Source organism: Stylophora pistillata, chromosome 6 (genome assembly GCF_964205215.1).
Source record: "Stylophora pistillata chromosome 6, jaStyPist1.2, whole genome shotgun sequence".
Lineage (NCBI taxonomy): Eukaryota > Metazoa > Cnidaria > Anthozoa > Scleractinia > Pocilloporidae > Stylophora > Stylophora pistillata.
In genome coordinates, this window is record NC_142524.1 from 16,312,075 (window position 1) to 16,327,578 (window position 15,504).

The 15,504-nt window shown below is 39.1% G+C and overlaps 1 protein-coding gene and 1 pseudogene across 2 annotated transcripts; both read right to left on the reverse strand.

Annotated features, from left to right (window-relative positions):
- Window positions 1-2,595: 2,595 nt before the first annotated feature.
- Window positions 2,596-4,526, reverse strand: LOC148728523 (putative skeletal organic matrix protein 5). The gene is made up of 4 exons (XM_088724798.1): window positions 4,345-4,526; window positions 4,146-4,203; window positions 3,904-4,036; window positions 2,596-3,233 (listed from the first exon to the last, which is right to left on the reverse strand). Exons 1-4 carry the CDS (start codon window positions 4,487-4,489, stop codon window positions 2,721-2,723), a joined length of 849 nt encoding a protein of 282 aa, XP_088580924.1. The 5' UTR covers window positions 4,490-4,526; the 3' UTR covers window positions 2,596-2,720.
- Window positions 4,527-10,793: 6,267 nt separating this feature from the next.
- LOC148728524 (uncharacterized) lies at window positions 10,794-14,686 on the reverse strand (annotated as a pseudogene). Its single transcript, XR_015988659.1, has 4 exons — window positions 14,489-14,686; window positions 11,871-11,922; window positions 11,627-11,763; window positions 10,794-11,437 (listed from the first exon to the last, which is right to left on the reverse strand). The product of XR_015988659.1 is annotated as an uncharacterized LOC148728524 (transcript).
- Between the last annotated feature and the right edge of the window lie 818 nt (window positions 14,687-15,504).

Genomic DNA, 15,504 nt, shown 5'->3' on the forward strand with positions numbered 1-15,504 from the left:
CTAAAACCATTTAATTCGAGATAAACTTGCTCACATTCAAGGCCTATGAATCTCACTGAAAACTGTAATTAGAACTAATTTTAACCTTCAGTTGTAGGGAGCAAGATCCTAGCTTTCGCTGCGCCAGAAATGAAGAACAATTGACTTTAATATTTATTATTCTATGTTCTAGTATTTCTTTTTCTCGTATACTTTTTTCTCAGGTCTGATTTTCGCTATTGCTTAAATAGCGCTATCTACTGCGAGGATCGTGCATCATATGTATCTAATACCGCAGTACAAAATATATGAACTTCATATATTTCATTGTATGTCATTTATCACTTTCACGGGTTTATTACGAATCAACTTAACGGCCTGTTCCCAGTTGGCTTGTTAGCTCAATTGGTAGAGCGCTGCACTAGTATCGCAGAGGTCAGTGGTTCGAGTCCCGTGCAGGCCTGATTTTTTTCAGGTCTGATTTTCGCTATTGCTTTAATAGCGCTATTTACTGCGAGGATCGTGTATCATATGTATATTTATTCTCATTAGTATGCGCTTTGCTTAGTTCACCAGTGCTTGTCCGTTAGTGGCTTTCAACTAAGCCATTTTGTTCTTCGTCATCTGTGTTAGTTTTATTCTCTTCAAGGAAGATTCATACGGATACCCAACAGATTGTAAGTTCATTTTCTTTCGTCTAGCAATAGTTATTTTTTTGCATTTAAACATTTGTCTTTTGTTTTCAGTTGAAACACACACCCACCCACACACACACGCACACATACTTTCACTTTTATTAGATATCTGTGCAATCGATGTTGTGCCGTACGAATTTTTAGCGTCTATTTAAACAGCACAAAATGTTGTACGTCTGAAACAGTTGAAAAACGCAAAATCCCAGGAAGAAACCATACATTGGGTCCCATCTCTGAACCGTCACCTCAGTACGGTGTAAATGAGAAAATTATCATGTAGCTTTGGCTCAACAACTATCCAATGATCAGAAATCGAAACTATGTCCGATAAAATTTTGGGAAAGAGTTCCATATAACCCCATACATTAATTATGCCTAGAGTGTTGTAAAGAAACCTTTATATTTAGTCTTTATGAAATGGAATGCATAATTAATGTATGGGGTTATGTGGAACTCTTTCCCAATTTTGGGTAACCACAGTATACGAGATCGTACCGCTACTCATCTATTCTCTACTCATCCATTAATCTCATCTTTTATTTATTGTTTATTGGCCACTTTAGATTGTAGCTCAGTTATTCGAGGCAGGATAAAGGTCACTTAAGGTTTATACGTCCCGCCTTCTTAGGTGTTCTTCGGGAAAAACTTCGTACGCGCGCTAGTTTCAAGAAAACCCTTATAGACTATACATCAAAAGAAAGCTTAGGGGCCGATCATTTGATTTCTGGTCATCCAGAAATTTTTTTTCTAGATGACCAGGATATTTTTTTCCGCTCTAAATGCTTTTTTTTTCCTGTTATATTTGGGCTACAAGCGACATAAAAGACAAGACCGACTTTGCTTATCATTTCCAGTTTGTGAACTTCAGTGGTAATAATAAATGCTTGCAATACGATAGAAGTTGTTTTTCTTTTCTCCAAAAGACAATCTCTCTTAAATTGTTCATTATATGGCTCACAAACTGAAGAAATTAAAATTTTATTCAAGCGAATTGCTAATTTACATACGACAATGCGCGCGTTTTCCTGTTCATTCATCGACTCAAACCCACGTTAAACTGTATATAACTTAGACACAATGTGCGCTGTGAACGGTCAAAAATCTATTTGCTTGTGTAACCTTAAATACCGAAACATCTTCCCGTCCTGTGAAATGGCGCCACACGGGGGCGAATTTCCTGAATTTAATTTGGTAAAGGCCCATGGTTTAGAGGAACCGGAGAGGACACTTTGAACGCCAAATTAATTACAGTCTTCGCTATTCTGGCTGATGTTTCATTCAGTTTCCGTTGATTTGATTGGTTTATCGCACTTTTTGACGGTTTTCATGGGAATCAGCGACTTGATCGCGAAACAAGATTGGATTTATCTTATTCCCTCTAACGAAATTCACTCTGTCATGTTTATGTCGTAAAAGCAATAAACCGCACTTGCTATTGGTTTACCGGCTGATAAACTACTTATTTGCTCAAATTTTAAAAGAGCAAAAAGACGGGTTATTCATACCTTTCCATCACATGGAGCCCTCACTGGGCCACCAACAAATATCTTTAATTTCTTAATACAACTGTTTGCTGCTTTATGTTAAATTCCGAAAACACTGCTTGTCATTTACAATGCATGTGCACAGCAACAAGCTCGAAAATATGGCAGGAGATAATAAATAGATAGCTACGGAAAATTTTTGGTTTTCACTAAAACAAAAATACGAGACAAATACTTCGCTTGACCCCATAGACAATTTAATTACTTTTTCAACATATAGGCTTGTTGACTAGCTTGTGAAACCATGCCTGGCTTTGTGTTTTTGTTTTTTTTTCTGACGCGAATGAATTTGTCGCCATTGTTCTCGTTAGGATCTACAGGTTTGTTAATCGGGGGGAAATATTTAAAGATAATACAAGACATAGAGAGAACGGATCTTCCACCCAATAATCCATTTTATTACTTTTGTCATCAATGAGACATATTAGCTTGCATTTACTAAAAACTGTGCTCAACAGCCAGTAGCTTAGCCTAGCCCCTAGTGCTTGAAGTTCAACTGTTTTTATTGAACGAGGATGACACCCATGGCTTTGATGAGTTTGTCGCCGTTATCTCCACCGTGCTTTGCCGCGTCGCCACACGAATTGCTGTCGTCTGGATATCCAGCGGTACCAAACCCGATTCGTGAATCGCTGGTCTTGCAATCGTTTTCATTGTTTCCCACGATACCAATTCGTGCTTTCGAACTATTTGGCAGATCACTCACGGCGTTGAAACCTTCTCTGTTGCAATTTTGCTGTAAGGAGGCTTCAGCAACGAGAGACTTCCATGCATCTCGGCCCAGTGAGGTTTTGCGATATTGGCCATCGGCAATTAGAGAATGTAAGGAGGTTGTCGCTTGGTTTAAAACGATAAACTTGCTTTCCGCACCAACCTTCATACCCAGGCAGATCTTGGTAAAGGATGTGCTCCAATATGTTGGCAGCTTAGTCTCTCCGGCGTCCAAATTTTGCCCGCTTGAAGGTTCGTACTCCTTCTTGTCGCTCCAGAAAGGTGAGTCATATTTAAATGTGGACTATAAGAGAACACAAAAGGATTCTAAGCCTTGGATCATGTTTCACTCTTAAATTGCCCTCATAGTAACTAGATAATTGCAACCCCAAACAACTGTTATTTTCAAAAAACGAATCAGTTAGTTTTATACCTCAACTATCAATTCATAAAATGCGCGAGTCAAAGTCAAGAATATTGTCGATGAAGTTTTCACAAGTTCCAATCCAACTAATTAATATTATCAAACCAGAGATTCTCTTCAACAGCGAGCTACAGTGCTACTGTTTTATCCGCTTCATTGCAGATTTCCCTGCAATCTTTAAAAATGCGCGGAAATTTATTGTTATTATGAATTCATGGGTCTTGGTAATTGCTTTCACCCTGGACACTCACATCATCCTTTTGAATAAAACTTTTAGCGGAGTGTTTCTGTATTTCACTAGTGTCGTATATTCATTACGATTTTTTTAATTTTTACGTATCAATGCTTTGAGTTTGAAGGTTGTAACAAACTAATGAGGTACTTGGGTGTGGTGCTAAATTACTGTATATTATATCACAAACGGAAATGGAATGCAGCTTAGTCATTGTAGCTAACATTTACTAATAAAAGTTTCTCATAAAAAGTTTAAAGAACAGTTTAAAAACAGTGACAGTGTTATCATAGGATAAAATGGCTACTCTTCAACTACCTTTGTGCCGTCTATTTTCATTACCAGTGTCCATCCGCCACCTCCACAATCTCCGAGACCAGCGCCATCCATGTTACAATAAACAGGAAGTTTCGTAGATTCATCCACCTGGAGCATGTATTCCTTGTTCGCTCTTTATCCACCAAAAAAAAGGAATTTTTTTAAAGTATGTCTAAGAGTGTTGTTATTTTCAGCGTTTTCCTTTTTATATATTTACACATTAAGATATCAGGACCACTTACTTTTCCCCGCGTTCAAAGGCGTTTTTGCAAGACTTGGGTGGTTCAGGAGGCGGCGGTTCTAGATAAAAAAAAGGGATAACCAAAATCTCAAACTCCTTTTGGATTTTTACACAGATTTTCAAAGAAAGATAAATACAAATTAGAATAGGAAGAAAATGAAGATTTGACGAATGTATTTCAAATTACAATTTTGTAATACCTGGGCAAGGACATTTCAAATTCTCAATCATTTCCTCGAACTCATCCAACTTTGCGACTGCACTCTTGCAGTATTTCGCGGCTCCTTTTCCAGCATCTGCGAATATGATGTAATGCACTAGGAAAATAACTGCAATAACCTTCATCGCTGCAACGTCTGACCCTTACTCGACAAAATAAACTGACCAGGTTGACGGTGAAGAGAGATAATTTGGCAGAGAAAAAGAGCACTGTTAATAAGCCTTTGATTGCCGTTCAGCTTAAAAGCCAAATTCTCCTCGGCTAAGGCGACAGTAGTTCTCACTTTTCAGAGAGAGTTTTCGAAAGTTAATCAGATCCTACACATTGATTGGTTTCAGGTATTGATCAGCTGATTGTGCAATGGTCAGCCAATCACAGAAAAACAGTTTTTGAAGGTTTTTGAAGTAAGTCTAAATAACTATAGATACGAAAACAAATTATGAAGGTTTCGGAAGAAAGCGTAACTAACTATAGATACGAAACGCCTGCTGCAATGACTTTGGAAAAACACATGCCTGGACTATTTTTTCTAGAGTAGAGTGAAAATACCCTCGTATGTCCAGCTATAGCGTTTTCATGGTAAAGGCTCCGACATTAGGTTAAAAAACAAACTTAGATGACGACACCTTCGCTTTGATTGACTATTTTTTCGTGAACAACCCACAACTATTAATGATTTAACAGTTCGGTTTCAAAAGGAATTGAAAATACCATGGGAACGGATAAGTTTACGAGATGGAACTCAAAATTTGAATTGTTTTTCCGCCAATTTTCTGAGGGAGCCGACTTTGTTTGGGTACAGAGCCCCCGTAATAACATCTCAAATGAACATTTCCAACTCAAACATCGCCAAGGAAAACTGTCGAAACGAAAACGCGACGACTTTTGTTTGTGAGATAACTGTTCAGTAAGAATTGATTTCAGATAAAGATAAATTTGATTTATTTGACTTTTCGGTAATTCGTTTTTGCGAACTTCGAACAAATAACGTCTCTATATAATTAAGAAACATGAAATAAAATCCGAACATTTCTCGTTAAACGTTTGACTTACTAAGAGAAAATATCAAGGGAGTGCACCAAAAAGCAATCATGACTCAAACCGCACCTCATGCTTGGTTATTTAGATATGGGTATTTTTAATTAGTGGCGGCGTTACAGGTTTTTTAAGCCATGGCATAGTGGATCAGCGACGGACTGAATCCTGAAACACCTTAATAATTTCCTAATAAAGGGTCCAGGTAGTTTGGACCGATGTCAGATGAACGGTAAATCAATGTTGATTGTAAGGACGTCAATTAATATGTACTTGCAAAGAGTCTTTAATCAAATGAAGAGGTTAACGACTCACTGAGCACACTTTTTGTGGTTATGTTTAAGTCTCCACGTGTGTTCTGTGGAAAATATTGTGATGATAGGTTTTCGCGCGCTAAACAGGGAAACTGCACCTTCGCGGACGCCACAACAATAACGGGGGAACTAGCTTTGTAGAGTGACTCGGCAGCGCGAACGGAAACTCGTCACGATTTCCTGGCACACCGAGATCTACTTCGAGCGAACTTGTACGGACGTCAAGGATGAGACAGCGTTTTGGTTCCACAGCAGACTTTATTCGTAGAGCACTCTAACATACATCATGCCAGAGTCAAGACTAACTTTTAATCATCAGAGCTGTACAACGTAGCTGCTTATGAACTAACTGGTGTGAGATGCTATTGTTATCTAAACCGACCATATTTTAATAGTATAACAAAAGAAGCGGCAAAGGTCTCTTTTAAGTTAAACGAAAACTACTTATAAATATTCCTATCTGTTTCTACGACAAAAAGAATTTCAAATTAAAAGGACAGATACAATGAACTCGAGGCCATTAAAAATAGGAAACTTAGGTGAGAATTCACAGCTCTGGTATAGAAAATATACCTATCTTAATTGCGGTAGCGCAGCTTAGGAAATAAAAGTGGAAAAGTAATTAAAAGTTTCTGCTTATCTATGCAAGGTTGGTGCGGAAACTATCGTATGAAATGAAATTAAAATTACGAGTATAAACTCAGCTGCTAACTACCACGAGAACTAATTGTGCCAGAAAGACCATCAACACCTATATTTACCAAAAATTTCACTAGAATTGAACAAGAAAAGTACCGAGACGCAGCTGTACAATTTAACTTGACTATTCAAAATTTACTTGTGGCTTTTTACCTTTTTAAAATATCGCAATGAATGAAACTCGCATGAATTGATAACGCTAAAAAATTCCAAAAACAACGAATAAATATGCTTAAACATCCACAGGGAAAAATCACCAAATTTTCCCTTGACTATGCTTCACAAATAAATGGGAACATCACACAGGCTGTAAGTTACCAAAAATCAACACAAATCGTTCTGCTTAGTTACAGCAAATGTTGATGTCCGACATGTAACAGCAGTTAGCTCTAACGACACAACGTCATTTTACATCCATGACATTCAAGCTAGACTACTTATTCGGGAGATAATGGTGAATAACGCTTATCACCATCTATGAGCTCCACAGGCTACAATGTCCACATTCTACTGTAAGGATCGACTGAACATGTTTTCTGATTAAATGAAGAAGTCAGTGGTCCAATCAAAAGCCCTTGAATATATGACTTTGTATGCCAAATGGAGGAAACACTCTCAATAACCCTGATGGAAAATAAGGGTCGGAAAAGCGATTTCAAAGCGTGAAAGATGTGTTCACATCGGTTGGTGAGTGTAGAAAGCACTCACCGGCAGAGCGCTTGAAATAACTTGCTTGAAAATACACCAGTAATTCATGCTGAAAGCTCTCACCGGAGGTCATGACCGGAAATATCTAATTACCTGACGAGCACACAGGGTTTTTTTTTCCTGACAGTTATGGTAATTGTTCTGAAAATGCTGAAACTTCTATCAACATCATTCTATAGGACATGACTCTAGGGGAATTTTTCTTTGAGACCTTGCCCGATATTTCAAAACCCTTCCTTGATTATCTTTCGTTCTGTTTTACTTTAAAGAATTTGATTCGATCTACTATAACCATAAAGTTAAAAAATTTCTTGATCAAAATTTATTGTGATTCCATTGAAAAAGCTCAAATGCAATAAAACAATGTGTGTATGAACCAGCCTCAAAAGTTAGTTCATAGGTATTGCATCTAACCCTTTTGCCAATGTGGATACGCAGTGTAACTGTCGCTATGTTGGGCACTTGTTTTTTTTTCTGAAATTGTAATACTCTCCCACCTATTTTGTTATAGTACCTACTTCCGACCGCGTCCGTGCAGTTGTTTGCCACGGCCTTAAACAGCTAAGCATATGCAGACTGCTTCACATTGAAACTTAAAAAACACTATCGAAAGACGCTGTCGACGCAGCCAAGCAAGATGGCGATGTTTTACAGGATTCCTTGTTATGGCGGTAAAGTTTATATCCACGAGATTGGAAGCTATATAGAGAAGAGAATCAGGGAGGGCTCCATGAATGAGGGTCTCGATAAAGTGATGGCTATTACGGCTAACGGTTAAAATTTTCGCAATTTCCCGGCTATTGGTTAATATCTACCCGCGTTGGTAGACTATAGCCTTGGTCAAACGGCGCATGGTAGTCGATGATAGTTGATTCTCTTCAAACTATCATCAACTATCACCAACTATCATTCGTAGGGTCAAACGGCCAAAAAAGTTCGTGATAGTTGATGATAGTTCACCGGCAGTCGCGCGCGCAAAGTCACGCGAGCAGCTACTTCCAGGCTCTTTCCACGTAAAATGTGAACACTAACATGGCTTTGCGTGAGACAAACAAACTTGTTGAAGTATGAATTTACGACGAAAGAGGGCGGCAGCTTGCTTAATAGTAATCGATTTGTTGGAGGAATGTACGTCTATTAGACGTGATATCAGGTCATTACTCCATCTCGCCGTTGAACGTTTAGTGAAACGGTGTTTTTTCGGCGGTGTCTCTTCGAATTCCTGCGAGTTGACGCTTTCTCCAGATTCTTGGTTTTCAATATTTTCTTTCTCATTATTATTATTATCTTACGTATAAAAACGAATTTCTGAAGCTAAAGCTGAGCCTCGCGAGGAACTTTTGGCGACCATTTTAAACCAGTCCGCCGATTTTCGAGGAAAACAGCTAACCAAAAACTATCATGAACTATCATACGCGTGGTCAAACGAGAAAAACTATCGTCGACTATCATGAAGAATTTGAACAAGCTGAAAATGAATGATAGTTAAACAATGGAGTGTTTCTGTCGAGGAACTCTCGGCTAATAGTTGCCCCGCGGAAATTTGATGTTCTTAAAACAAATATTTTCCCGAGAAGCGAAGCTTCGAGGGCAAATATGCCAGTTTTAAGAACATGATATTTCCAAGGGGCAACTATCAGACCGATAGTTCCGAGACATAAACACTCTATTGTTTTTATTGTTCACCACTAAATTTTCTTCCGCGCCTACAGCTTGTCATAAATGTCAATAATTCGCAATCGTACATTGGCTAAATAATACGTTATACCTGTCAGAATTGAAAAGCTACTTTTTTTCCGATCTGCCTAACTTCGCGGCCGTCAAACTATTCAAAACTTTTCACGGATGAGTACTATCAATCCAGGTATTTTCCGCGGACGGGCACTATCCATCCGGGTATTTTCCGCGGGCGGGCACTATGGGCTGATAGTGTCTCTCCACGGATGAACACTATCGCGTCACGTTATCGATTTAAACCAATAAGAACCGGAGAAAATTTAGTGGTGAATTATAATTGGTGATAGTCGATGATAGTGAATGATAGTAGGTGGTCAAACGAAAGCGCGCGCTTCAGCTATCATCGACTATGATCAACTATCATCGACTATCATGCGCCGTTTGACCAGGGCTTAAGTGCACTGCCTGGCAGCATTCAAGAGCAGTTGCGTTGAAATAGGAATAATGAAAACATATAACTACATCTAGCCTATTTTAGTATTGAACGCATTACTTAGACTACTTATCATTCAGCTCGCTTTCACCATCAGTGTAAAGCAGTGGGTGAAATTCTAAGTCGAGATGCTGTTGCGTTGAAATCCCGTAGTTTTCTTTTTTTCCATTTACTTTCGCTGGGCGATATTTAAGAGCAAGAAAACCGATAACGCTGTTCCTCTCCGATTTTTATCCTCGCCCTATACCTTTTGAATGGCTTTTCTTTCCTACTTCGATACAAACTAACTAATATTCCTTTCGAAACCGCCATTATAAGCGCACTGAAAGAAGAAATCGAATATAATACCCTAAAAATAGTCTGCTGTCCGTCAATGCAACTCGCGCGTGAAAAGCACAGACTCTCGTTAAGCCGAGTGTAACTGAGGGACCTGGGCAAAGTCTCTTTGTTTTCGATAAGCCGAGTGTAACTGAGGGACCTGGGCAAAGTCTCTTTGTTTTCGATAAGCCGAGTGTAACTGAGGGACCTGGGCAAAGTCTCTTTGTTTTCGATAAGCCGAGTGTAACTGAGGGACCTGGGCAAAGTCTCTTTGTTTTCGATAAGCCGAGTGTAACTGAGGGACCTGGGCAAAGTCTCTTTGTTTTCGATGCGAAGATAAAAAGTTTAACAGTCGTAAACGCATAAGCCACTAGACATTACATTTTGCTGACACTTTCAAAATGACACATCGAACAACGAAGAAACTTTTACGGTAAACTATATTTTACGCCTTGCGGTTAACATTTTTCAACTTTTACACCTAATGGTTAAAATTTATCAATTTTTTCGCCCGATAGTTTATTTTGTCTGGCCGTTTTACGGCTGTGGGTTAACCTCATGGAGATTCTCCATCAATTTTGTAGAGACATTAAAAATTGCCAAATTTAATGCAGGTTGCATTAGTAGATCGCTTATGTAGTAACACTGATGATAGATAGAAGGCAATATGAAATCGTTCTTAGCATGCTACCTTTTCTCCTTCATTCGTTGCTGTACGGACAAAGTGGGGGAACACTTCGGGAAGATCTCAAGATAATCATTTACGTTAATTTTCATTTTAACTCTGCAAAGGTGGTTCCATTGCAAGAAACTGCCTTAATTAAACACTTTCCTTAATTTTTAAACATTAGGGCAAACAGGGACAGGGTTGTTAACAGGTACATGTACAGTCCAACCTTTATTAAGCGGTCACCTACGAAGAACTGCTTAATACAGGTTGCACAGCTTAGGGGTATTGTGAAAAACGATAAACAACACCACTCCATGCCATAATTGACCACAAAACTGTACAAAATCTCGCTCTAAAATACTACTGACTTTGATTTTGGGACCGAAACACGGATTAAAAATTACGTGCAAGATTATTCTTGGCCTAGTTTTATTTTAATGGTCCCTTGACCGTTCCACGACGGTAGAGGAAAAAAAAAATCTTAAAATGATAAAAGACACAAAGAGAACAGAATCTTTCACCCAATAATCCATTTTATTATTATTTTCAACAATGAGACTTTTTAGCCTGCATTTTACTAAAAACTGAGCCTAGCAGCCAGTAGCTTAGCCTAGTCCCTAGAGCTTGAAGTTCAACTATTTTTACTGAACAAAGATGTATCCCATGGCTTTGATGAATTTGTCGCCATTATCTCCACCGTGCTTGGCTACGTCGCCACACGAGTTGGTATTGTCTGGATATCCAGCGGTACCAAACCCGATTCGAGAATCACTAGACGTGCAGTCGTTTTCATTGTTACCCACGATTCCAATTCGTGCCTTAGAAGCATTGGCGTTCACACTCCGGACGTTGAAACCGTCCTTTTGGCAGTTGTTTTGCAGGGAAGCACCAGTGATCAACTTCTTCCATTCGTCCCGACCCAGTGAGGTTTTGCGATATTTGCCATCTGCAATCAGGGCGTACGGCGAACTTGCCTTTTGGTTCAAAACAAAGAACTTGGTGACCTCACCAACCTTCATACCGAGACAGATCTTGGTGAAGGGTGTGTTCCAGTAGGTTGGTAACTTAGTCTCTTGGTCATCCAAGCCAGTCTCTCCCCTTCAGGGAGGCCGTATTCTTTCTTGTTCGTCCAAAACGGTGAATCGAATTTAAACGTTTGCTACAAGAGAAAATAAGAGATTTAAGATTTTCGATAAAAACGGTTGCGTCCTTATCCTCATTTTAATGCAACTACAGCTATTGTAAACTGAACCTAACCATTTCTAACTTGAATGTTACTGTAATTTCCATCGAGGAGACAACCGAACTAACTGGGAGGTTAACATAAGGACATTAACTCCATGATTACCTTTGCACCGTTAATCTTCATTACCAACGTCCAACCTCCTCCTCCACAGTCGCCAAGACCTGCTCCATCCATGTTGCAGTAAACGGGCAGCTTCTTGCAACCGTTCAAGTCGACCGTATATGCCTTGTTTTTTTGACCTAAAGAAACAATTCGTTTAATTTTGTTTTTTTACAAAATGCAGGAGTACCGTTGTTTTTCATTGCTTTTCACCATATTTCCGCGCTAAAAAGAGGAACAAACTTACCCGGTCGCATCATAAATCTCCTTGCAAGACATGAGTGGTGCAGGAGGTACCACTAGAAGGAAAGGTTAAGCATAACAACTAAAAAAACTAAAATCTTTTTTAAAACCGTAGTTCTAATATAGATTAGTTTAACCAGCAAGGAATAGAAAAACTGAAATGTAAGAAAGATGTAAAGAGTTGCAAATAAGTGGTATCGCAGCAATGGAATGATTGTAAATGAGTCAAAACACCAGGCTATAGTCTTGGGAAAAACAGGCCACTCCTTCTCTTTTCCATTAAAAGATTCTTTGGATATATTTGGAATAAATGTTGACAATAGGTTGCGTTTTGATAATTATATATCAACTATTTGTAAGAAGATGAATGGCCAGTTCAATGTAATGCTAAGATTTCTTAAACTTATTTCTAAAGATACTCTACTAAGATTATATAAGGCTTTTATTATGCCACATTTTAACTATTGTTCGTCTGTATGGCACTTTTGTGGTGCGCGTAGTACTGAGAAGATAGATACTTTAAACAAGCGAATTCTTAGAGTTATCTTGCAGGATTATAATTCTCCCTATTGACTCTCTACTTAGCAAAGTTAACTCCAAATCTCGGTATAAAAGACCCCTTCAGACTTACTTAATTATATTGTACAAGAGCTTGTTTTTTAACTGCTATCCAGGCTATCTAAGGAATATGTTTAGTTTCCGGTCCGTATCCTATAATCTACGCGGAAATTATATTTTGTCTCTACCGTCTACAAAAACTACTACTTATGGTCTTCACTCCTTTTCATATGTGGCTTCAAAACTATGGAACTCTCTTCCGGACTCTTTTAGAACGTCTGACTTTTCTGATTTCAAGCGCAAGATTCTACAGTATGACTCTTTCTCATAGTTAAATTTTAGAATGTTACAATTTTACATTTTACATTTTACATTTTAGTAGTATTTAGAATTATACTTGTAACTCGAAGATACTAGCTTATCCTTTAGCAACTCCAAACTCGAGATTAAATAAAGTATCTGTATGTAAGTATGTTCGTGTCCTTCGTGAAGACTTTATCGCGATGATCTACCAGAGTTAGAAAGGTCGGCAGGTAATTTTTTACCAGCTAAAAAATAAAGCGTGTTTTGTCTACCGCTCCTTCACTTACAAAGCAATCATCGTCAGCAAGAGGCCTAACACAAATTTTACACTAGAGCGTTTGTTTTGGAAGGGCTAACTTTGCTGACTCTGGTAAAATTTGCGCAAAGCAAGTGCATAAAGCACATTTGATCGATAAGCTTGCCTTTGCCTTCTGGTTGCGCTTTTGACTAAGGTCCAAAAGATCATCAAGTTACATTTACTCTCTACGCCGATTGCCATGCCAATACGCGTCTTTTTGTTTTTTCGAAGTTTCCATGAATTACATCTTTTTTAAAGGGTATTTCCCGTAACAATTACGTATTTCCTTTTCATTATTGATTAGGCTTTCCCCGAATAAATGAAATTTTCCAGTAAACAGCCTAAATTTTAAGAAATAATCCCAACCCATCGAAAAATTTCACACAAAGCAAAATGCTACTGTTCATAAAATTTCCACGAAACTCTCACGTGTTTTGACGTCTTCTACCAATCAAATTTGCCTTATGCTACCTTGGACATCACGTGTCATTTCCTCGTAAACAACCTGCACTTTGTCGCGTATTCCACACGCAGGTGGAAAATTCCAGATAGGGAACAGCCTGCCCGTCATAATGCCCTCGTGAAGGCAATTATGTCCAATACCACGGATCGCTACGAGTCATGTAATGTATTTACGAGTTTTTAAAAGAAATAACCTTTATTAAGTAACTTCATACAACCCGAAATTTAACATGGAAGTGTATAAAAAAAAAAAAAAATCTTGCAAGTTACAATTCTCCTTCTAAGGAAAAATATCACTAACCTAAACTACATAATTATATGGCTATGAATAATAAAATTATAATGTACTGTTTAGGTAGTCTATATCTTACTTGTCTCTTGACAAAGGACGTGCAAACTCTTCAAAAGTTCAACGCAAAAGAACAATAAGAAAAATTTACTATAAAAATGATAAAAATAATCTATAACTGATGAGTTTAAGGAAGTCTTGCTCGACCCTTCTCTACTTCCAGATCCCTAGCTGTCTTTAATGTCTAAGTTCCTCCTTTTCGGGTTTCTGGATCCCCTTAGAAATAGGAGCGCGCTCCACAAAATTGCAAAGGACACTTTCGCTCCGACCCATGAAATTGTTGTGGCGTAGCTCTCTTGCTTTTTTGCAGATAATAGCTCGGCTTATCTTGAATGGTACCTCAGGCATTCGTCAGCCATTCCCCCCGTCGTTGTAAATACCAGTGGGGTGAAAGTGATTTGCTCTACTTCTGTGACACGGGAGTTGTATTTTCGCTTCTTTTCATTTTCATGAATCCTGTAAATCTGCTTGGGGCTAAGATCTCTGTATGAGTCTGCACTGGGATGACACACCTTTATATCGAAAAAAGCAGCCCTCTGTCGCTCCCAGAAACCCCTACAGTGGACGTCGAGGCGTGCGTCAGGGGCTTGATTAGTCCCTCAGGAAAATTCTTCGCCTGTAAAGCCGGTTCCACCTGCACATCGTAACAAACCATGTCGAACAGCTCGGCCTGTAGATAGCGTATTTCATTATGACGCTGAATGACTAAGCTTCCACGCTGGCAGATCATCGCGTGATCCACTGTGAACAAGCTCCCGCAAACGCATACTGATGGTTTATCGGGTATTGACCAATCATATCGAAGCCTCACAACGTCCCGAAATTCCCGCTTGTTGAGATCAAAATCCATTTCTTTGAGAGGAATAACTGTAAGCCAGTCGGATGAGCCTTTTTCACAGGCCAGGTCTACGGCTCTCTGTGTCTTGTCTGGTAAAAAGGTCTTCACCTCCTCGAGCTTTTCTTTTAGTTTATCATCCTTTTCTTTCCGGGTGACATATACCAGTCGTTGTACCTCGGCCTCCTCTGGGTTCTCGTGGGATTGCGCCTCTATTTTGCTTGCAAGTGGAGCGCTTAACCTAACAGACGCTGAATACTCCGCATCCGCAGTATCGATCAGATGGATTAATGAGCGCAAGGCCTCCCATACGCACCGGTAATTTTACCGGACTACGCTCTTTCTCAGAACAGTTACGTTCTATGAGCGACGGCATAAATACATGTATTTACGAGTCGTGCGATCCGTACGGATCGTGTAATGTATCACGAGTAGTGCGACCCGTAGGGATCGTCTAATATATTCACAAGTCGTACGACCCGTACGGATCGTCTAATATATTCGCGAGGCGTAAGGGTGTATTCAATGCATTAGACTATCCGCACGAATAGTAGGCACGTGAATACATTAGACGATCCGCACAGATCGCATGACTCGTGAATACACTGAACGATCCGTATGGATCGTACGACTCTTGAATACGTTCGACGATCCGAACGGATCGTATCACTCGGGAATACCTTAGACGACTCGTAAAGGTCCTTGGTATTGGACAACCCTCAATATCTTTGGTGAAGGTCTCATGGAGATAAAAATTGAATTTTGGTTTCCTTTCCGCGGTAAAATTTAAAACGCTCGTGCTGCAGCGCTAATTGTGAGAGCATTCACGCATG

Coding starts and splice junctions, on each gene's coding strand:
- LOC148728523 (XM_088724798.1), bottom strand. CDS start 4,489: ATGAAGGTTATTGCAGTTATTTTCCTAGTGCATTACATCATATTCGCA. Junction 4,037..4,145: donor GCCTTTGAACGCGGGGAAAA/GTAAGTGGTCCT, acceptor TGGTGGATAAAG/AGCGAACAAGGAATACATGC. Junction 3,234..3,903: donor TGAAAATAGACGGCACAAAG/GTAGTTGAAGAG, acceptor GTTCTCTTATAG/TCCACATTTAAATATGACTC.